Below are 24,669 nucleotides of genomic sequence, written 5' to 3'. Positions count from 1 at the left end.
ATCATCCTAAAACCTACTCTGAGCAGTCTCTTATCATCATCCTAAAACCTACTCTGAGCAGTGTCTTAACATCATCCTAAAACCTACTCTGAGCAGTGTCTTATCATTCTAAAGCCTACTCTGAGCAGTGTCTTAACATCCTAAAACCTACTCTGAGCAGTGTCTTAACATCCTAAAACCTACTCTGAGCAGTGTCTTAACATCATTCTAAAGCCTACTCTGAGCAGTGTCTTATCATCATTCTAAAGCCTACTCTGAGCATTGTCTTAACATTCTAAAACCTACTGTGAGCAGTGTCTTATCATCATCCTAAAACCTACTCTGAGCAGTGTCTTAACATCCTAAAACCTACTCTGAGCAGTGTCTTAACATCCTAAAACATACTCTGAGCAGTGTCTTAACATCGTCCTAAAACCTACTCTGAGCAGTGTCTTAACATTGTCCTAAAACCTACTCTGAGCAGTGCCTTATCATCATCCTAAAACCTACTCTGAGCAGTGTCTTAACATCCTAAAACCTACTCTGAGCAGTGTCTTAACATCCTAAAACCTACTCTGAGCAGTGTCTTATCATCATCCTAAAACCTACTCTGAGCAGTGTCTTATCATCCTAAAACCTACTCTGAGCAGTTTCTTATCATCATCCTAAAACCTACTCTGAGCAGTGTCTTATCATCCTAAAACCTACTCTGAGCAGTGTCTTATCATCCTAAAACCTACTCTGAGCAGTGTCTTATCATCGTCCTAAAACCTACTCTGAGCAGTGTCTTAACATCATCCTAAAACCTACTCTGTGCAGTGTCTTATCATCATCCTAAAACCTACTCTGAGCAGTGTCTTATCATCATCCTAAAACCTACTATGAGGAGTCTTATCATCATCCTAAAACCTACTCTGAGCAGTGTCTTATCATCATCCTAAAACCTACTCTGAGCAGTGTCTTATCATCATCCTAAAACCTACTATGAGGAGTCTTATCATCATCCTAAAACCTACTCTGAGCAGTGTCTTATCATCCTAAAACCTACTCTGAGCAGTGTCATCTTCCTAAAACCTACTCTGAGCAGTGTCTTATCATCCTAAAACCTACTCTGAGCAGTGTCTTATCATCATCCTAAAACCTACTCTGAGCAGTGTCTTAACATCATCCTAAAACCTACTCTGAGCAGTGTCTTATCATTCTAAAGCCTACTCTGAGCAGTGTCTTAACATCCTAAAACCTACTCTGAGCAGTGTCTTAACATCCTAAAACCTATTCTGAGCAGTGTCTTATCATCCTAAAACCTACTCTGAGCAGTGTCTTATCATCATTCTAAAGCCTACTCTGAGCAGTGTCTTAACATTCTAAAACCTACTCTGAGCAGTGTCTTATCATCATCCTAAAACCTACTCTGAGCAGTGTCTTAACATCCTAAAACCTACTCTGAGCAGTGTCTTAACATCCTAAAACCTACTCTGAGCAGTGTCTTAACATCGTCCTAAAACCTACTCTGAGCAATGTCTTAACATCGTCCTAAAACCTACTCTGAGCAGTGTCTTATCATCATCCTAAAACCTACTCTGAGCAGTGTCTTAACATCCTAAAACCTACTCTGAGCAGTGTCTTAACATCCTAAAACTTACTCTGAGCAGTGTCTTATCATCATCCTAAAACCTACTCTGAGCAGTGTCTTAACATCCTAAAACATACTCTGAGCAGTGTCTTATCATCATCCTAAAACCTACTCTGAGCAGTGTCTTATCATCATCCTAAAACCTACTCTGAGCAGTGTCTTATCATCATCCTAAAACCTACTCTGAGCAGTGTCTTAACATCGTAAAACCTACTCTGAGCAGTGTCTTAACATCCTAAAACCTACTCTGAGCAGTGTCTTAACATCCTAAAACGTACTCTGAGCAGTGTCTTATCATCATCCTAAAACCTACTCTGAGCAGTGTCTTAACATCCTAAAACCTACTCTGAGCAGTGTCTTATCATCATCCTAAAACCTACTCTGAGCAGTGTCTTATCATCATCCTAAAACCTACTCTGAGCAGTGTCTTATCATCATCCTAAAACCTACTCTGAGCAGTGTCTTATCATCCTAAAACCTACTCTGAGCAGTGTCTTATCATCATCCTAAAACCTACTCTGAGCAGTGTCTTATCATCCTAAAACCTACTCTGAGCAGTGTCTTATCATCATAAAACCTACTCTGAGCAGTGTCTTATTATCCTAAAACCTACTCTGAGCAGTGTCTTAACATCATCCTAAAACCTACTCTGAGCAGTGTCTTATCATCATCCTAAAGCCTACTCTGAGCAGTGTCTTATCATCGTCCTAAAATCTACTCTGAGCAGTGTCTTAACATCATCCTAAAACCTACTTTGAGCAGTGTCTTAACACCATCCTAAAACCTACTCTGAGCAGTGTCTTAACACCATCCTAAAACCTACTCTGAGCAGTGTCTTACCATCGTCCTAAAACCTACTCTGAGCAGTGTCTTATCATCATCCTAAAACCTACTCTGAGCAGTGTCTTATCATCATCCTAAAACCTACTCTGAGCAGTGTCTTATCATCCTAAAACCTACTCTGAGCAGTGTCTTATCATCATCCTAAAACCTACTCTGAGCAGTGTCTTATCATCATCCTAAAACCTACTCTGAGCAGCGTCTTATCATCCTAAAACCTACTCTGAGCAGTGTCTTATCATCATAAAACCTACTCTGAGCAGTGTCTTATTATCCTAAAACCTACTCTGAGCAGTGTCTTAACATCATCCTAAAACCTACTCTGAGCAGTGTCTTATCATCATCCTAAAGCCTACTCTGAGCAGTGTCTTATCATCGTCCTAAAATCTACTCTGAGCAGTGTCTTAACATCATCCTAAAACCTACTTTGAGCAGTGTCTTAACACCATCCTAAAACCTACTCTGAGCAGTGTCTTAACACCATCCTAAAACCTACTCTGAGCAGTGTCTTACCATCGTCCTAAAACCTACTCTGAGCAGTGTCTTATCATCATCCTAAAACCTACTCTGAGCAGTGTCTTATCATCATCCTAAAACCTACTCTGAGCAGTGTCTTATCATCCTAAAACCTACTCTGAGCAGTGTCTTATCATCATCCTAAAACCTACTCTGAGCAGTGTCTTATCATCATCCTAAAACCTACTCTGAGCAGCGTCTTATCATCCTAAAACCTACTCTGAGCAGTGTCTTATCATCCTAAAACCTACTCTGAGCAGTGTCTTAACACCATCCTAAAACCTACTCTGAGCAGTGTCTTATCATCCTAAAACCTACTCTGAGCAGTGCCTTATCATCATCCTAAAACCTACTCTGAGCAGTGTCATCTTCCTAAAACCTACTCTGAGCAGTGTCTTATCATCCTAAAACCTACTCTGAGCAGTGTCTTATCATCCTAAAACCTACTCTGAATTGTTTTTTGTTGTTGTCTTAAACCCATTTTAACAGGATTCCCAGGACCTTTTCTGAGATGATTTGTGGATACGGGCCCAGGTCTCACTCACTACTCACTGGCATAACCCCTAAACCACCTGGTGTGGGTTCATAGCCTGAGGAGTGGTAGGGTGAGAGGGGGAGGATAAGAGGAAGGGAAGAGGAGTGGTAGGATGGCTAGAGGGGGAGGAGAGGTGAGAGGACAGAGCTAGATGGGGAGGAGAGGTGAGAGGAGGAGGGCAAGAGGTGGAGCAGAGGTGAGAGGAGGAGGAGGGCTAGAGGAGGAGTAGGGCTAGAGGGGGAGAGGTGAGAAGAGGAGGAGGAGGAGGGCTATAGGAGGAGGAGAGGTGAGAGGAGGAGGGCTAGAGGAGGAGGAGGGCTAGAGGTGAGAGGAGGAGGAGGGCTGGAGGAGGAGAGGTGAGAGGAGGAGGAGAGTTGAGAGGAGGATGAGGGCTGGAGGAGGAGGAGAGGTGAGAGGAGGGGGAGAGGTGAGAGGAGGGCGGTCCAGCCGCAGGGTGCAGGCGTTTCATTTAGCTCTGCTCTTTGATCCTGTCTCCCAAGTTTCCTGCTGCGAAGAAGGTTCATACTCTCCCTCCCCTTCCATCTCTTCTCCTCCTTCCAGTCTCTCTCCCTTCCTGCCCTGCCCATCCCCTCTCCTCCCACTCTCTTTCCTCCATCCAGTCTCTCTGTACTAACTACAGTGGGGCAAAAAAGTATTTAGTCAGCCACCAATTGTGCAAGTTCTCCCACTTAAAAAGATGAGAGAGGCCTGTAATTTTCATCATAGGTACACTTCAACTATGACAGACAGACTATGTGTTGCCTCTCAGGTCACCGGTAGTTTTGGGCTAGCCAGTAATCCTCCAGTGGTTTGTGATGTATGTCTGCAGGCTGAACCTGTTTTCCACGGTGGTATGGTCGACATTCACCCTGTGATTGGCTTGATGAAGTGGGCATTTTTCATCAACACAACACAGTTAGCCTAGCAGACAATGAAAGGTTACCGATAGCAACTAGATATAGAGTAAGGTAAAACTTAAGCATCTGGTTCTGCCTGGCATTTAGATTGTCCTGTAATCTGATAGTGTGGTTGTATTTATTTGACCTAACTTGTCCATGTATGTGTCCAATGCTGGGGGACAAATTAAACGTCCACGTTGCGAACAATAAAGTTTATTCAATTCAATTATAGCCTCCAACTCAGGATACAGGCTAGTGTGGTACTAGTAGCTGGCATGTCATTGGATCACACTTTGAGATGACTTGATGACACTGGTGTTCGTTAGAGAGGACAGCTGTATTGCTACCAGAGAGGGATACATGAAGTAGAGCGGACTGGCATGTCGTTGGATCGCCTCTAAGGCGTCTGATGGTCTCCGGACTGTAGGTAGAAAGACATTTAGTTTCTGATTCCTTCTGCTTCTGCTCGACAATACCACGTCATGGACACATTCATGCATTTTATAAACCCGGGTAGTTTGGATTAAAACAGCATTCAGCCGTGTGTATTTGAGATTGGATATCATGAATTACATTGCGCCTTTTCACCTTGATAAAACGGCTACGTCGAGAACAGATCTACATGCCCATGTAGAAAATACGTGTTGAGAAGTGTGTTTGTCTCTCTCTCTCTCTCTCTCTCTCTCACACACTTTTTATCTCTGTCTCTCTTTCTCTCTGTCTCTCTCTCTCTCTCTCTCTCTCTCTCTCTCTGACCCTCTCTCTCTGTCTTTCTCTCTGTCTCGCTTTGTCTCTCTCTCTCTCACACTTTTTATCTCTCTCTAACTCTTTTTCTCTCTGTCTCTCTTATTCTCTCTCTCTCTCTGACTCTCTCTCTCTGTCTTTGTCTCTCTGTCTCGCTTTGTCTCTCTCTCTCTCACTTTTTATCTCTGTCTCTCTTTCTCTCTCTCTCTCTCTTTCTCTCTCTCTCTCTCTGACTCTCTGTCTGTCTTTCTCTCTCTGTCTCGCTTTGTCTCTCTCTCTCTCTCTCTCTCTCTCTCTTTGTCTCTCGCTCTCTCTCTCTGTCTTTCTCTCTCTGTCTCGCTTTGTCTCTCTCTTTCTCTCTCTTTGTCTCTCTCTCTCTGTCTTTCTCTCTCTGTCTCGCTTTGTCTCTCTCTCTGTCTCTCTCTCTCACACCCCACAGGTATCCCCTTCCCCAAGAACTTCATCCAGATCTGTAAGAAGATCATCTGCCGTCTGTTCCGGGTGTTTGTCCATGTCTACATCCACCATTTTGACCGTATGATCCTGATGGGAGCTGAGGCCCATGTTAACACCTGCTATAAGCACTTCTACTACTTCAGCACAGAGCTCAACCTCATAGACCGCAAGGAGCTGGAGCCACTGGTGAGTCAAGACAGAGGCTTTGTCCCAAATGGCACTTTAGTCCCTATGTAGTGCACTACTTTAGACCAGAGCCCTATTCCCTATATAGTGCACTACTTTAGACCAGAGCCCTATTCCCTATGTAGTGCACTACTTTAGACCAGAGCCCTATTCCCTATGTAGTGCACTACTTTAGACCAGAGCCCTATTCCCTATGTAGTGCACTACTTTAGACCAGAGCCCTATTCCCTATGTAGTGCACTACTTTAGACCAGAGCCCTATTCCCTATATAGTGCACTACTTTAGACCAGAGCCCTATTCCCTATGTAGTGCACTACTTTAGACCAGAGCCCTATTCCCTATGTAGTGCACTACTATAGACCAGAGCCCTAGTCCCTATATAGTGTACTACTTTAGACCAGAGGCCTATTGCCTATATAGTGCACTACTTTAGACCAGAGGCCTATTGCCTATATAGTGCACTACTTTAGACCAGAGGCCTATTGCCTATATAGTGCACTACTTTAGACCAGAGCCCTATTCCCTATGTAGTGCACTACTTTAGACCAGAGCCCTATTCCCTATGTAGTGCACTACTATAGACCAGAGCCCTAGTCCCTATATAGTGTACTACTTTAGACCAGAGGCCTATTGCCTATATAGTGCACTACTTTAGACCAGAGCCCTATTCCCTATGTAGTGCACTACTTTAGACCAGAGCCCTATTCCCTATGTAGTGCACTACTTTAAATCAGAGCTCTATTCCCTATATAGTGTACTACTTTAGACCAGAGGCCTATTCCCTATATAGTGCACTACTTTAGACCAGAGCCCTATTCCCTATGTAGTGCACTACTTTAGACCAGAGCCCTATTCCCTATGTAGTGCACTACTTTAGACCAGAGCCCTATTCCCTATGTAGTGCACTACTTTAGACCAGAGCCCTATTCCCTATGTAGTGCACTACTTTAGACCAGAGCCCTATTCCCTATATAGTGCACTACTTTAGACCAGAGCCCTATTCCCTATATAGTGCACTACTTTAGACCAGAGCCCTATTCCCTATGTAGTGCACTACTTTAGACCAGAGCCCTATTCCCTATGTAGTGCACTACTTTAGACCAGAGCCCTATTCCCTATATAGTGCACTACTTTAGACCAGAGCCCTATTCCCTATATAGTGCACTACTTTAGACCAGAGCCCTATTCCCTATGTAGTGCACTACTTTAGACCAGAGCCCTATTCCCTATGTAGTGCACTACTTTAGACCAGAGCCCTATTCCCTATATAGTGCACTACTTTAGACCAGAGCCCTATTCCCTATAGACCAGAGCCCTATTCCCTATATAGTGCACTACTTTAGACCAGGGCCCTATTCCCTATAGACCAGAGCCCTATTCCCTATATAGTGCACTACTTTAGACCAGAGCCCTATTCCCTATATAGTGCACTACTTTAGACCAGAGCCCTATTCCCTATATAGTGCACTACTTTAGACCAGAGCCCTATTCCCTATGTAGTGCACTACTTTAGACCAGAGCCCTATTCCCTATGTAGTGCACTACTTTAGACCAGAGCCCTATTCCCTATGTAGTGCACTACTTTAGACCAGAGCCCTATTCCCTATAGACCAGAGCCCTATTCCCTATATAGTGCACTACTTTAGACCAGAGCCCTATTCCCTATATAGTGCACTACTTTAGACCAGAGCCCTATTCCCTATGTAGTGCACTACTTTAGACCAGAGGCCTATTCCCTATATAGTGCACTACTTTAGACCAGAGCCCTATTCCCTATATAGTGCACTACTTTAGACCAGTAGGAGTACAAGTTAAACAACTCAATCCTCTCAGAAAGACACAAAGTGACGAGGTGTTTATTAAAATACTCTGGTCACCCGGTAGTCATCTACTATGTCACCCGGTAGTCATCTACTATGTCACCCGGTAGTCGTCTACTATGTCACCCGGTAGTCATCTACTATGTCACCCGGTAGTCATCTACTATGTCACCCGGTAGTCATCTACTATGTCACCCGGTAGTCATCTACTATGTCACCCGGTAGTCATCTACTATGTCACCCGGTAGTCGTCTACTATGTCACCCGGTAGTCGTCTACTATGTCACCCGGTAGTCATCTACTATGTCACCCGGTAGTCATCTACTATGTCACCCGGTAGTCATCTACTATGTCACCCGGTAGTCATCTACTATGTCACCCGGTAGTCGTCTACTATGTCACCCGGTAGTCGTCTACTATGTCACCCGGTAGTCGTCTACTATGTCACCCGGTAGTCATCTACTATGTCACCCGGTAGTCATCTACTATGTCACCCGGTAGTCATCTACTTTGTCACCCGGTAGTCGTCTACTATGTCACCCGGTAGTCGTCTACTATGTCACCCGGTAGTCATCTACTATGTCACCCGGTAGTCGTCTACTATGTCACCCGGTAGTCGTCTACTATGTCACCCGGTAGTCATCTACTATGTCACCCGGTAGTCATCTACTATGTCACCCGGTAGTCGTCTACTATGTCACCCGGTAGTCATCTACTATGTCACCCGGTAGTCATCTACTATGTCACCCGGCAGTCATCTACTATGTCACCCGGTAGTCATCTACTATGTCACCCGGTAGTCGTCTACTATGTCACCCGGTAGTCGTCTACTATGTCACCCGGTAGTCATCTACTATGTCACCCGGTAGTCATCTACTATGTCACCCGGTAGTCATCTACTATGTCACCCGGTAGTCATCTACTATGTCACCCGGTAGTCGTCTACTATGTCACCCGGTAGTCATCTACTATGTCACCCGGTAGTCGTCTACTATGTCACCCGGTAGTCATCTACTATGTCACCCGGTAGTCATCTACTATGTCACCCGGTAGTCATCTACTATGTCACCCGGTAGTCGTCTACTATGTCACCCGGTAGTCATCTACTATGTCACCCGGTAGTCATCTACTATGTCACCCGGTAGTCATCTACTATGTCACCCGGTAGTCATCTACTATGTCACCCGGTAGTCATCTACTATGTCACCCGGTAGTCGTCTACTATGTCACCCGGTAGTCATCTACTATGTCACCCGGTAGTCATCTACTATGTCACCCGGTAGTCGTCTACTATGTCACCCGGTAGTCATCTACTATGTCACCCGGTAGTCATCTACTATGTCACCCGGTAGTCATCTACTATGTCACCCGGTAGTCATCTACTATGTCACCCGGTAGTCATCTACTATGTCACCCGGTAGTCGTCTACTATGTCACCCGGTAGTCATCTACTATGTCACCCGGTAGTCATCTACTATGTCACCCGGTAGTCGTCTACTATGTCACCCGGTAGTCGTCTACTATGTCACCCGGTAGTCGTCTACTATGTCACCCGGTAGTCATCTACTATGTCACCCGGTAGTCATCTACTATGTCACCCGGTAGTCATCTACTATGTCACCCGGTAGTCATCTACTATGTCACCCGGTAGTCATCTACTATGTTGGCGGGTAGCTAACGGTTAAGAGCATTGGGCCAGGAACCGAGCACTTAACCTTTTTAATGCTCCTGTAAGATGACTCAAATGTAAATGTCCAATAGGGACTGGCTGGACTGGTGTGACCTACGGGTTAGAGGGAAGTCGGTGTGACCTACGGGTTAGAGGGAAGTCGGTGTGACCTACGGGTTAGAGGGAAGTCGGTGTGACCTACGGGTTAGAGGGAAGTCGGTGTGACCTACGGGTTAGAGGGAAGTCGGTGTGACCTACGGGTTAGAGGGAAGTCGCGGATCAGAGAACATTAAGAGATCAGTGGTCAGCGCAGCCGCCTTCAGATCACATATATCTGTTGTCTGTGGACTCTCCCTTCCACTGTAATAAAAACCAAAATACAAAAGAGGAGTAGAGATCCGTAAAATGTCTACTAAATCCCTCTCTCCTGGTCTACTAAACCCCTCTCTCCTGGTCTAATAAACCCCTCTCTCCTGGTCTAATAAACCCCTCTCTCCTGGTCTAATAAACCCCTCTCTCCTGGTCTAATAAACCCCTCTCTCCTGGTCTAATAAACCCCTCTCTCCTGGTCTAATAAACCCCTCTCTCCTGGTCTAATAAACCCCACTCTCCTAGTCTACTAAACCCCTCTCTCCTGGTCTAATAAACCCCTCTCTCCTGGTCTACTAAATCCCTCTCTCCTGGTCTACTAAACCCCTCTCTCCTGGTCTAATAAACCCCTCTCTCCTGGTCTAATAAACCCCTCTCTCCTGGTCTAATAAACCCATCTCTCCTGGACTAATAAACCCCTCTCTCCTGGTCTAATAAACCCCTCTCTCCTGGTCTACTAAACCCCACTCTCATGGTCTACTAAACCACACTCTCCTGGTCTACTAAACCCCTCTCTCCTGGTCTACTAAACCCCACTCTCCTGGTCTACTAAACCCCACTCTCCTGGTCTACTAAACCACACTCTCCTGGTCTACTAAACCCCACTCTCCTGGTCTACTAAACCCCACTCTACTGGTCTAATAAACCGCTCTCTCTCGGGCCAACTAAACCCCACTCTCCTGGTCTACTAAACCACACTCTCCTGGTCTACTAAACCCCTCTCTCCTAGTCTACTAAACCCCACTCTCCTGGTCTAATAAACCCCTCTCTCCTGGTCTAATAAACCCCACTCTCCTGGTATACTAAACCCCTCTCTCCTAGTCTACTAAACCCCACTCTCCTGGTCTAATAAACCCCTCTCTCCTGGTCTAATAAACCCCACTCTCCTGGTCTAATAAACCCCACTCTCCTGTTCTAATAAACCCCTCTCTCTTGGTCTAATAAACCCCACTCTCCTGGTCTCATAAACCCCACTCTCCTGGTCTAATAAACCCCACTCTCCTGGTCTAATAAACCCCTCTCTCCTGGTCTAATAAACCCCACTCTCCTGGTCTAATAAACCCCACTCTCCTGGTCTAATAAACCCCACTCTCCTGGTCTAATAAACCCCTCTCTCCTGGTCTAATAAACCCCACTCTCCTGGTCTAATAAACCCCACTCTCCTGGTATAATAAACCCCACTCTCCTGGTCTAATAAACCCCTCTCTCTTGGTCTAATAAACCCCACTCTCCTGGTCTCATAAACCCCACTCTCCTGGTCTCATAAACCCCACTCTCCTGGTCTAATAAACCCCACTCTCCTGGTCTAATAAACCCCACTCTCCTGGTCTAATAAACCCCACTCTCCTGGTCTAATAAACCCCACTCTCCTGGTCTACTAAACCCCACTCTCCTGGTCTACTAAACCCCACTCTCCTGGTCTACTAAACCCCACTCTCCTGGTCTACTAAACCCCACTCTCCTTGTCTACTAAACCCCACTCACCTGGTCTACTAAACCCCTCTCTCCTAGTCTACTAAACCCCACTCTCCTGGTCTAATAAACCCCTCTCTCCTGGTCTAATAAACCCCACTCTCCTGGTATACTAAACCCCTCTCTCCTAGTCTACTAAACCCCACTCTCCTGGTCTAATAAACCCCTCTCTCCTGGTCTAATAAACCCCACTCTCCTGGTCTAATAAACCCCACTCTCCTGGTCTAATAAACCCCTCTCTCTTGGTCCAATAAACCCCACTCTCCTGGTCTCATAAACCCCACTCTCCTGGTCTAATAAACCCCACTCTCCTGGTCTAATAAACCCCTCTCTCCTGGTCTAATAAACCCCACTCTCCTGGTCTAATAAACCCCACTCTCCTGGTCTAATAAACCCCACTCTCCTGGTCTAATAAACCCCTCTCTCTTGGTCTAATAAACCCCACTCTCCTGGTCTACTAAACCCCACTCTCCTGGTCTAATAAACCCCACTCTCCTGGTCTACTAAACCCCACTCTCCTGGTCTACTAAACCCCTCTCTCCTGGTCTACTAAACCCCACTCTCCTTGTCTACTAAACCCCACTCTCCTGGTCTACTAAACCCCACACTCCTGGTCTACTAAACCCCACTCTCCTTGTCTACTAAACCCCACTCTCCTGGTCTACTAAACCCCACTCTTCTTGTCTACTAAACCCCACTCTCCTGGTCTACTAAACCCCACTCTCCTGGTCTACTAAACCCCTCTCTCCTGGTCTACTAAACCCCTCTCTCCTGGTCTACTAAACCCCACTCTCCTGGTCTACTAAACCCCACACTCCTGGTCTACTAAACCCCACTCTCCTTGTCTACTAAACCCCACTCTCCTGGTCTACTAAACCCCACTCTTCTTGTCTACTAAACCCCACTCTCCTGGTCTACTAAACCCCACTCTCCTGGTCTACTAAACCCCACTCTTCTTGTCTACTAAACCCCTCTCTCCTGGTCTACTAAACCCCACTCTCCTGGTCTACTAAACCCCACTCTCCTGGTCTACTAAACCCCACTCTCCTGGTCTACTAAACCCCTCTCTCCTGGTCTACTAAACCCCTCTCTCCTGGTCTACTAAACCCCACTCTCCTGGTCTACTAAACCCCACTCTCCTGGTCTACTAAACCCCTCTCTCCTGGTCTACTAAACCCCTCTCTCCTGGTCTACTAAACCCCTCTCTCCTGGTCTACTAAACCCCTCTCTCCTGGTCTACTAAACCCCTCTCTCCTGGTCTACTAAACCCCACTCTCCTGGTCTACTAAACCCCACTCTCCTGGTCTACTAAACCCCACTCTCCTTGTCTACTAAACCCCACTCTCCTGGTCTACTAAACCCCTCTCTCCTGGTCTACTAAACCCCACTCTCCTGGTCTACTAAACCCCACTCTCCTGGTCTACTAAACCCCACTCTCCTGGTCTACTAAACCCCACTCTCCTGGTCTACTAAACCCCACTCTCCTGGTCTAATAAACCCCTCTCTCCTGGTCTACTAAACCCCACTCTCCTGGTCTACTAAACCCCACTCTCCTGGTCTAATAAACCCCTCTCTCCTGGTCTACTAAACCCCACTCTCCTGGTCTAATAAACCCCACTCTCCTGGTCTACTAAACCTCACTCTCCTGGTCTACTAAACCCCTCTCTCCTGGTCTACTAAACCCCACTCTCCTGGTCTACTAAACCCCTCTCTCCTGGTCTACTAAACCCCACTCTCCTGGTCTACTAAACCCCACTCTCCTGGTCTACTAAACCCCTCTCTCCTGGTCTACTAAACCCCACTCTCCTGGTCTAATAAACCCCTCTCTCCTGGTCTAATAAACCCCTCTCTCCTGGTCTACTAAACCCCTCTCTCCTGGTCTACTAAACCCCACTCTCCTGGTCTACTAAACCCCACTCTCCTGGTCTACTAAACCCCTCTCTCCTGGTCTACTAAACCCCACTCTCCTGGTCTACTAAACCCCTCTCTCCTGGTCTACTAAACCCCTCTCTCCTGGTCTACTAAACCCCTCTCTCCTGGTCTACTAAACCCCACTCTCCTGGTCTACTAAACCCCTCTCTCCTGGTCTACTAAACCCCACTCTCCTGGTCTACTAAACCCCACTCTCCTGGTCTAATAAACCCCTCTCTCCTGGTCTACTAAACCCCTCTCTCCTGGTCTACTAAACCCCACTCTCCTGGTCTACTAAACCCCTCTCTCCTGGTCTACTAAACCCCTCTCTCCTGGTCTACTAAACCCCTCTCTCCTGGTCTACTAAACCCCTCTCTCCTGGTCTACTAAACCCCTCTCTCCTGGTCTACTAAACCCCACTCTCCTGGTCTACTAAACCCCTCTCTCCTGGTCTACTAAACCCCTCTCTCCTGGTCTACTAAACCCCTCTCTCCTGGTCTACTAAACCCCTCTCTCCTGGTCTACTAAACCCCACTCTCCTGGTCTACTAAACCCCACTCTCCTGGTCTACTAAACCCCACTCTCCTGGTCTACTAAACCCCTCTCTCCTGGTCTACTAAACCCCTCTCTCCTGGTCTACTAAACCCCTCTCTCCTGGTCTACTAAACCCCTCTCTCCTGGTCTACTAAACCCCTCTCTCCTGGTCTACTAAACCCCACTCTCCTGGTCTACTAAACCCCACTCTCCTGGTCTACTAAACCCCACTCTCCTTGTCTACTAAACCCCACTCTCCTGGTCTACTAAACCCCTCTCTCCTGGTCTACTAAACCCCACTCTCCTGGTCTACTAAACCCCACTCTCCTGGTCTACTAAACCCCACTCTCCTGGTCTACTAAACCCCACTCTCCTGGTCTACTAAACCCCACTCTCCTGGTCTAATAAACCCCTCTCTCCTGGTCTACTAAACCCCACTCTCCTGGTCTACTAAACCCCACTCTCCTGGTCTAATAAACCCCTCTCTCCTGGTCTACTAAACCCCACTCTCCTGGTCTAATAAACCCCACTCTCCTGGTCTACTAAACCTCACTCTCCTGGTCTACTAAACCCCTCTCTCCTGGTCTACTAAACCCCACTCTCCTGGTCTACTAAACCCCACTCTCCTGGTCTACTAAACCCCTCTCTCCTGGTCTACTAAACCCCACTCTCCTGGTCTACTAAACCCCTCTCTCCTGGTCTAATAAACCCCTCTCTCCTGGTCTACTAAACCCCTCTCTCCTGGTCTACTAAACCCCACTCTCCTGGTCTACTAAACCCCACTCTCCTGGTCTACTAAACCCCTCTCTCCTGGTCTACTAAACCCCACTCTCCTGGTCTACTAAACCCCTCTCTCCTGGTCTACTAAACCCCTCTCTCCTGGTCTACTAAACCCCTCTCTCCTGGTCTACTAAACCCCACTCTCCTGGTCTACTAAACCCCTCTCTCCTGGTCTACTAAACCCCACTCTCCTGGTCTACTAAACCCCACTCTCCTGGTCTAATAAACCCCTCTCTCCTGGTCTACTAAACCCCTCTCTCCTGGTCTACTAAACCCCACTCTCCTGGTCTACTAAACCCCTCTCTCCTGGTCTACTAAACCCCTCTCTCCTGGTCTACTAAACCCCTCTCTCCTGGTCTACTAAACCCCTCTCTCCTGGTCTACTAAACCCCTCTCTCCTGGTCTACTAAACCCCACTCTCCTGGTCTACTAAACCCCTCTCTCCTGGTCTACTAAACCCCTCTCTCCTGGTCTACTAAACCCCTCTCTCCTGGTCTACTAAACCCCTCTCTCCTGGTCTACTAAATCCCACTCTCCTGGTCTACTAAACCCCACTCTCCTGGTCTACTAAACCCCTCTCTCCTGGTCTAATAAACCCCTCTCTCCTGGTCTACTAAACCCCTCTCTCCTGGTCTACTAAACCCCTCTCTCCTGGTCTAATAAACCCCTCTCTCCTGGTCTAATAAACCCCTCTCTCCTGGTCTACTAAACCCCACTCTCCTGGTCTACTAAACCCCACTCTCCTGGTCTACTAAACCCCTTTCTCCTGGTCTAATAAATCCCACTCTCCTGGTCTACTAAACCCCACTCTCCTGGTCTACTAAACCCCACTCTCCTGGTCTACTAAACCCCTTTCTCCTGGTCTAATAAATCCCACTCTCCTGGTCTACTAAACCCCACTCTCCTGGTCTACTAAACCCCTTTCTCCTGGTCTACTAAACCCCACTCTCCTGGTCTAATAAATCCCTCTCTCCTGGTCTACTAAACCCCTCTCTCCTGGTCTAATAAACCCCTCTCTCCTGGTCTAATAAACCCCTCTCTCCTGGTCTAATAAATCCCACTCTCCTGGTCTACTAAACCCCTCTCTCCTGGTCTAATAAACCCCACTCTCCTGGTCTAATAAATCCCACTCTCCTGGTCTACTAAACCCCTCTCTCCTGGTCTAATAAACCCCACTCTCCTGGTCTACTAAACCCCACTCTCCTGGTCTACTAAACCCCACTCTCCTGGTCTAATAAACCGCTCTCTCTTGGTCTAATAAACCCCACTCTCCTGGTCTAATAAATCCCTCTCTCCTGGTCTACTAAACCCCTCTCTCCTGGTCTAATAAATCCCTCTCTCCTGGTCTAATAAATCCCTCTCTCCTGGTCTACTAAACCCCTCTCTCCTGGTCTACTAAACCCCTTTCTCCTGGTCTAATAAATCCCACTCTCCTGGTCTACTAAACCCCACTCTCCTGGTCTACTAAACCCCTTTCTCCTGGTCTACTAAACCCCTCTCTCCTGGTCTAATAAATCCCTCTCTCCTGGTCTAATAAATCCCTCTCTCCTGGTCTACTAAACCCCTCTCTCCTGGTCTACTAAACCCCACTCTCCTGGTCTAATAAATCCCACTCTCCTGGTCTACTAAACCCCTCTCTCCTGGTCTAATAAACCCCTCTCTCCTGGTCTAATAAACCCCTCTCTCCTGGTCTACTAAACCCCTCTCTCCTGGTCTACTAAACCCCTCTCTCCTGGTCTACTAAACCCCTCTCTCCTGGTCTACTAAACCCCTCTCTCCTGGTCTACTAAACCCCTCTCTCCTGGTCTAATAAACCCCTCTCTCCTGGTCTAATAAACCCCTCTCTCCTGGTCTACTAAACCCCTCTCTCCTGGTCTAATAAACCCCTCTCTCCTGGTCTACTAAACCCCTCTCTCCTGGTCTAATAAATCCCTCTCTCCTGGTCTACTAAATCCCACTCTCCTGGTCTACTAAACCCCTCTCTCCTGGTCTACTAAACCCCACTCTCCTGGTCTAATAAACCCCTCTCTCCTGGTCTACTAAACCCCTCTCTCCTGGTCTACTAAACCCCTCTCTCCTGGTCTAATAAACCCCTCTCTCCTGGTCTAATAAATCCCTCTCTCCTGGTCTAATAAACCCCTCTCTCCTGGTCTAATAAACCCCTCTCTCCTGGTCTAATAAACCCTACCTCTTCTTTTGCGTTCTTGCTTTTCCCACATTTCAGAATGAAAACGCCTTCGGTGATCATGAATAATGACTAAAGGAGCTGTTATTTGCACACAGAGAGAGACGTTATTCTCAGTCCTGCCGCCTAAAACTCCTTTAACTCAAATCCCTTCTGACTTAAATGTGAATATAAAACAGGCTTACAAGTGAGTTCCTGTAAACAGAACACAAGCAGACAATGAACACTGGATAAGAGGGGCGGGAGAGGGGTGGGGGGGGCGAGAAAATAAAAATAATTTAACAAAACCTAGCTAAAAAGCAAATAGACAATGGCTTCTTTCTCTTGACTATCATAAGAGATCCCCATGACCAAGGCAGGAGATTGCCAACACCCACGCAGATATGAAACAGCCCAGAGAGAGAGAGAGAGAGAGAGAGAGAGAGAGAGAAGCCTGTGGAAGTCTGGAAGGAATCCGAGGCTGAGCTGATCAGTTCAAGCAACATTGTGCTAATATTGTTTTTTCCTTGCTTGATTAAAATAGCTGTTTGTTTCTTTTGGTTTGTTTGTTTTAAAGCAATATGGAACTCGAAAATACACTTACCTGGTCAGTTGTCCTTTACCAAACATTATTCAGTGCATAATTATATTCAATTATTTCCATTTACCTGTCCCCTGTCCTGTATGTGAATCATTCTCATTTGGTCTCATGGAGGCTCAGGAGAGAGGGAACGAGAGGAGGTGGGGAGAATTATTTTGTTAATAGGCAACAGAGCATGTAATGTACACACAGGAGAGAAAATAGGTTGGGTATGGGGAGGAGAGAGAGAGAAGAGGTAGGGTATGAGGAGGAGAGAGAGAGAATAGAGAAGAGGTAGGGTATGAGGAGGAGAGAGAGAGAAGAGGTAGGGTATGAGGAGGAGAGAGAGAGAAGAGGTAGGGTATGAGGAGGAGAGAGAGAGAGAAGAGGTAAGGTATGAGGAGGAGAGAGAGAGAGAAGAGGTAAGGTATGAGGAGGAGAGAGAGAAGAGGTAGGGTATGAGGAGGAGAGAGAGAGAAGAGGTAGGGTATGAGGAGGAGAGAGAGAGAGAAGAGGTAAGGTATGAGGAGGAGAGAGAGAAGAGGTAGGGTATGAGGAGGAGAGAGAGAGAAAAGGTAGGGTATGAGGAGGGGAGGGAGAGAGAAGAGGTAAGGTATGAGGAGAAGAGAGAGAGAGAGAGAAGAGGTAAGGTATGAGGAGGAGAGAGAGAAGAGGTAGGGTATGAGGAGGAGAGAGAGAGAAGAGGTAGGGTATGAGGAGGAGAGAGAGAGAAGAGGTAGGGTATGAGGAGGAGAGAGAGAGAGAGAGAGAGAGAGAGAGAGAGAGAAGAGGTAGGGTATGAGGAGGAGAGAGAGAAATAGAGGTAGGGTATGAGGAGGAGAGAGAGAAGAGGTAGGGTATGAGGAAGAGGTAGGGTATGAGGAGGAGAGAGAGAAGAGGTAGGGTATGAGGAGGAGAGAGAGAAGAGGTAGGGTATGAGGAAGAGGTAGGGTATGAGGAGGAGAGAGAGAAGAGTTAGGGTATGAGGAGAAGAGAGAGAGAAGAGGTAGGGTATGAGGAGGAGAGAGAGAAGAGGTAGGGTATGAGGAGGAGAGAGAGAAGAGGTAGGGTATGAGGAGGAGAGAGAGAAGAGGTAGGGTATGAGGAGGAGAGAAAGAAGAGGTAGGGTATGAGGAGGAGAGAGAGACGAGGTAGGGTATGAGGAGGATGGAGAGAGAGTGGAAATGAGGTAAGCTAAGGGAGGTAAAGGCAATAAATAGCCCGTAGTGGCAAAGTAATTACAGTATAGCAATTAAACACTGGAGTGATAGATGTGAAGAAGATGAATGTGTGTGTCGGTAGGTTGACCTTGTGTCTAACAGGATGTGTCAACATGTTGACCTTGTGTCTAACAGGATGTGTCAACATGTTGACCTTGTGTCTAACAGGATGTGTTAACATCGTGTAACTGTGTGTTTCTTTTCTCTCGTCCAGAAAGAGATGACTTCTGGGATGTGTCATTGAGGAGTGGCAGAACCACTGGAGCAGCTGAGGGACTGTCTGGGACGCCCTGCTGGCTCGGGAGGAGGTTACCATGGAGATACGGAGGGGTACACAGTTGACTCTGAAGCTTGATGACATCATCAGTGTGATTCAACTAGCTCGATGTCATCACTGTCATTCTGATAGCAAGAGAATAACCTGCTACCTGCAGATATACCTGACTGACTGGCTGGCTGACTGACTGGCTGGCTGGCTGGCTGGCTGGCTGGCTGGCTGGCTGGCTGGCTGGCTGGCTGGATACATGGATGAATGAATGGATGGGTGGATGGATGAATGAATGAACAAACAAATGAATGGATGAATGAATGGATGGGTGGATGGATGAATGAATGAATGAACAAACAAATGAATGGATGATGTATAGATGGCTGGATGGATGATGATAGATGCTGGATGGATGATGGATAGATGACTGGATGGATGGATGATGGCTGGATGGATGGATAGATGGCTGGATGGATGATGGATGGATAATGGATAGATGGCTGGATGGATGATGGATGGATGGATGGATGGATGGATGATGGATGGATGATGAATGGATGATGAATAGATGGCTGGATGGATGATGGATGGATGGATGATGGATAGATGGCTGGATGGATGATGGATAGATGGCTGGATGGATGATGGATGGATGGATGATGGATAGATGGCTGGATGGATGATGGATAAATGGCTGGATGGATGATGGATGGATGGATGATGGATAGATGGCTGGATGGATGATGGATGGATGATGGATAGATGATGGATAGATGGCTGGATGGATGATGGATGGATGGATGGATGGATGATGGATAGATGGCTGGATGGATGATGGATAGATGGCTGGATATATGATGGATAGATAGCTGGATGGATGATGGATAGATGGCTGGATGGATGATGGATAGATGGCTGGATGGATGATGGATAGATGGCTGGATGGATGATGGATAGATGGCTGGATGGATGATGGATAGATGGCTGGATGGATGATGGATAGATGGCTGGATGGATGATGGATAGATGGCTGGATGGATGATGGATAGATGGCTGGATGATGGATGGATAGATGGATGGATGATGGATAGATGGCTGGATGATGGATGGATGATGGATGGATGATGGATGGATGGATAGATGGCTGGATGGATGATGGATAGATGGCTGGATGGATGATGGATAGATGGCTGGATGGATGATGGATAGATGGCTGGATGGATGATGGATAGATGGCTGGATGATGGATGGATGATGGATGGACACTGTAGCAAAGACATTCTATTATTTCTACTGTAGTTTACTTTAAGGACCTCCCTCTGTATCACCACGTCTTTGAGGAGGACCTCCCTCTGTATCACCACATCGTTGAGGAGGACCTCCCTCTGTATCACCACATCGTTGAGGAGGACCTCCGTCTGTATCACCACGTCACTGAGGAGGACCTCCCTCTATCACCACGTCACTGAGGAGGACCTCCCTCTGTATCACCACGTCACTGAGGAGGACCTCCGTCTGTATCACCACGTCTTTGAGGAGGACCTCCCTCTGTATCACCACGTCACTGAGGAGGACCTCCCTCTATATCACCACGTCACTGAGGAGGACCTCCCTCTGTATCACCACGTCGCTGAGGAGGACCTCCCTCTATATCACCACGTCACTGAGGAGGACCTCCCTCTGTATCACCACGTCACTGAGGAGGACCTCCCTCTGTATCACCACGTCGCTGAGGAGGACCTCCCTCTATATCACCACGTCACTGAGGAGGACCTCCCTCTATATCACCACGTCACTGAGGAGGAGCTGAGTAACTAACTTTTACATGAGTTGATTGCGTAGTAGTGGTACATCTAAAATGGGACCCTATTCCCTATATTGTACACTACTTTAGACCAGAGCCCTATGGCACCATATTCCCTATATTGTACACTACTTTAGACCAGAGCCCTATGGCACCCTATTCCCTATATTGTACACTACTTTAGACCAGAGCCCTATGGGTTCTGAAGTTTCAAAGTAGTGCACTATATAGGGAATGGGATTCCATTTGAGACGCAACACTATGACTACTAGGACCACCTGACTGACTGCTGGTAGAATCTACACACAGGTTTGACCTCCTTTCTCCACTATGGGGCACTCTACAGTAGGACTAAAGCTTTGTCGAATGCTGCACATGGTTAATACATGGATGAGGTTTTAATACACTGATGAGGTTTTAATACACTGATGAGGTTTTAATTCACTGATGAGGTTAATACACTGATGAGGTTTTAATACACTGATGAGGTTTTAATACACTGATGAGGTTTTAATACACTGATGAGGTTTTAATACACTGATGAGGTTTTAATTCACTGATGAGGTTAATACACTGATGAGGTTTTAATACACTGATGAGGTTTTAATACACTGATGAGGTTAATACACTGATGAGGTTTTAATACACTGATGAGGTTTTAATACACTGATGATGTTTTAATACACTGATGAGGTGAGGACACACGGATGAGGTGAGGACACACGGATGAGGTTTTAATACACGGATGAGGTGAGGATACACAGATGAGGTAATGATACGCGGATGAGGTGAGGATACACGGATGAGGTTTTAATACACTGATGAGGTGAGGATACACGGATGAGGTTTTAATACACGGATGAGGTGAGGATACACGGATGAGGTTTTAATACACTGATGAGGTGAGGATACACGGATGAGGTATTTGATACACGGATGAGGTGAGGATACACGGATGAGGTGAGGATACACGGATGAGGTATTTGATGTGGACGGACACAGATGTTTACTCGGTGTTGGTTACAGTTTGTCTATTTCCTCTCCAGCGATGACGTGGTTTTTGTTGTTGTTTCATTATGTCTCGGAAACCTGCTTTTTCTGGTACTTCTCAAATAAACAGATAACATCTTGTGATGATTTTTAAGTTTTCATGTTTGTAATAACGGTCTTTAGCGTGGAGACGGCCAAATCATTCAGTTGATTTCCTTAATGTAGTCTTATGTTTTTGTGAGTTTAACCTTGCAGACATGACGAGTGTCATCGTGTGTTTGGCTGGGAGCCGTCATGATTCAGCTGCTGTTCATGTGGTTGAATCTGTGATTGCTTAGTTCATAGTTTATAACAATGACATTTATTTGTTGAATCACGTCGAGTTAATTTGCTGTTTCATCTGTGTACGTTTTTATGATTTAAAAGCATATGGACAGCGGTGTTTCTTCCACATTTTTGTTAAATAAATACTTTTGTTAAACTTTATTTTATTTTATTTTTTGTTAAACTTAAATACTGTGACTTGACTTCAGGTACCCAGAATGATCAATAACTTTTTTATTTCACCTTTATTTAACCAGGTAGGCTAGTTGAGAACAAGTTCTCATTTGCAACTGCGACCTGGCCAAGATAAAGCATAGCAGTGTGAACAGACAACACAGAGTTACACATGGAGTAAACAATTAACAAGTCAATAACACAGTAGAAAACAAAGGGGGAGTCTATATACAATGTGTGCAAAAGGCATGAGGAGGTAGGCGAATAATTACAATTTTGCAGATTAACACTGGAGTGATAAATGATCAGATGGTCATGTACAGGTAGAGATATTGGTGTGCAAAAGAGCAGAAAAATAAATAAATAAAAACAGTATGGGGATGAGGTAGGTGAAAATGGGTGGGCTATTTACCAATAGACTATGTACAGCTGCAGCGATCGGTTAGCTGCTCGGATAGCAGATGCTTGAAGTTGGTGAGGGAGATAAAAGTCTCCAACTTCAGCGATTTTTGCAATTCGTTCCAGTCACAGGCAGCAGAGTACTGGAACGAAAGGCGGCCAAATGAGGTGTTGGCTTTAGGGATGATCAGTGAGATACACCTGCTGGAGCGCGTGCTACGGATGGGTGTTGCCATTGTGACCAGTGAGCTGAGATAAGGCGGAGCTTTACCTAGCATGGACTTGTAGATGACCTGGAGCCAGTGGGTCTGGCGACGAATATGTAGCGAGGGCCAGCCGACTAGCGCATACAAGTCGCAGTGGTGGGTGGTATAAGGTGCTTTAGTGACAAAACGGATGGCACTGTGATAGACTGCATCCAGTTTGCTGAGTAGAGTGTTGGAAGCCATTTTGTAGATGACATCGCCGAAGTCGAGGATCGGTAGGATAGTCAGTTTTACTAGGGTAAGCTTGGCGGCGTGAGTGAAGGAGGCTTTGTTGCGGAATAGAAAGCCGACTCTTGATTTGATTTTCGATTGGAGATGTTTGATATGAGTCTGGAAGGAGAGTTTGCAGTCTAGCCAGACACCTAGGTACTTATAGATGTCCACATATTCTAGGTCGGAACCATCCAGGGTGGTGATGCTAGGCGGGCATGCGGGTGCAGGCAGCGATCGGTTGAAAAGCATGCATTTGGTTTTACTAGCGTTTAAGAGCAGTCGGAGGCCACGGAAGGAGTGTTGTATGGCATTGAAGCTTGTTTGGAGGTTAGATAGCACAGTGTCCAATGACGGGCCGAAAGTATATAGAATGGTGTCGTCTGCGTAGAGGTGGATCAGGGAATCGCCCGCAGCAAGAGCAACATCATTGATGTATACAGAGAAAAGAGTCGGCCCGAGAATTGAACCCTGTGGCACCCCCATAGAGACTGCCAGAGGACCGGACAGCATGCCCTCCAATTTGACACACTGAACTCTGTCTGCAAAGTAATTGGTGAACCAGGCAAGGCAGTCATCCGAAAAACCGAGGCTACTGAGTCTGCCGATAAGAATATGGTGATTGACAGAGTCGAAAGCCTTGGCAAGGTCGATGAAGACGGCTGCACAGTACTGTCTTTTATCGATGGCGGTTATGATATCGTTTAGTACCTTGAGTGTGGCTGAGGTGCACCCGTGACCGGCTCGGAAACCAGATTGCACAGCGGAGAAGGTACAGTGGGATTCGAGATGGTCAGTGACCTGTTTGTTGACTTGGCTTTCGAAGACCTTAGATAGGCAGGTACCCAGAATGATCAATAACTTCAGGTACCCAGAATGATCAATAACTTCAGGTACCCAGAATGATCAATAACTTCAGGTACCCAGAATGATCAATAACTTCAGGTACCCAGAATGATCAATAACTTCAGGTACCCAGAATGATCAATAACTTCAGGTACCCAGAATGATCAATAACTTCAGGTACCCAGAATGATCAATGACTTCAGGTACCCAGAATGATCAATAACTTCAGGTACCCAGAATGATCAATAACTTCAGGTACCCAGAATGATCAATAACAGCAGTACAAATGGAATAACCAACTGTAGCTTTGGTAGTTTCACAGATCCTTTAAAAGTGCTGTTAGCATTGACTTACTCTTCAAGTAAGATGTACATCAATCATCGATCATGTTTTTTCAATCACTTCACCGTGAGGACTTGTTTCTATTTAAATCTGAACCTGTAGTGGTGACATCTTTGTCCTGGGGAATATGGTAGTCCTGTGTGAGACTTTAACAACACTGACCATCCAGTCTGTCAATACAATCACAGTCTGTAGCCTAACGTGTAAAAGTCCCAGCCTCGGTCTTACACAGTAGCTGAATGTTTATTCTGTTTTTACTAATAAAAAAAACACTTGACACATATATTTACTGTTCTGTTTTTTTTAAATGCTGTTTGACTGTTCATGATTCCATGTCAACTTTACTACACCAGAAACAATAAAGTGTTTTTTTGATTCCTTTCTCAGACTCTTCCTGTCATTTCATTTGAGGGGGTAGTTTCACATCCTACTGTTGTTGTGTACATCTGTTGTTGAGAGAAACGCGGAGCTTCAACCTCTTCGTCTGATTAACTCATCTCTAATGTCTCCCATTTATGAAATGGATGGTTGTAAAAAATAAAAATGTTAATGTAAAAAATGTTTTGTAAAAGGCAGGAGACTGTTTGTCATGGCAACAGCCAGTATTCCAAGTCATGAGTCTCTTTGAGGATAAATGAGAGAACTTTAGAGGCGAAAGGAAAAAGAACCCTGGACACACTCTCCCTAGCTCTACAACTTCCTGTATACCAACTGTGGTATAACTGACTACAGGATTG

At 46.2% G+C, this 24,669-nt stretch overlaps 1 protein-coding gene across 20 annotated transcripts in view; it reads left to right on the top strand.

The window, feature by feature from the left end:
* The window catches only part of LOC110523113 (MOB kinase activator 3B), a 60,952-nt gene extending 36,737 nt beyond the window's left edge, over positions 1-24,215 (top strand). For 3 of the 20 annotated variants that reach the window (XM_036976582.2, XM_036976581.2, XM_090233596.1), the window contains exons 3-4: positions 5,586-5,788; positions 18,524-24,215. In XM_036976582.2, the coding sequence (XP_036832477.1) occupies positions 5,586-5,788; positions 18,524-18,553 (233 nt within the window). In that variant the 3' untranslated portion in view covers positions 18,554-24,215. The remainder of the gene's footprint in view (positions 1-5,585; positions 5,789-18,523) is intronic. The other 17 variants (XR_016495834.1, XR_016495832.1, XR_016495833.1 and 14 more) reach the window with 17 other exon arrangements.
* Positions 24,216-24,669: the final 454 nt, after the last annotated feature.

This window comes from Oncorhynchus mykiss, chromosome 5 (genome assembly GCF_057628025.1).
Source record: "Oncorhynchus mykiss isolate SJ-2025 chromosome 5, ASM5762802v1, whole genome shotgun sequence".
NCBI classification, from domain to species: domain Eukaryota; kingdom Metazoa; phylum Chordata; class Actinopteri; order Salmoniformes; family Salmonidae; genus Oncorhynchus; species Oncorhynchus mykiss.
This window is presented reverse-complemented; position numbering and strand designations above follow the sequence as displayed.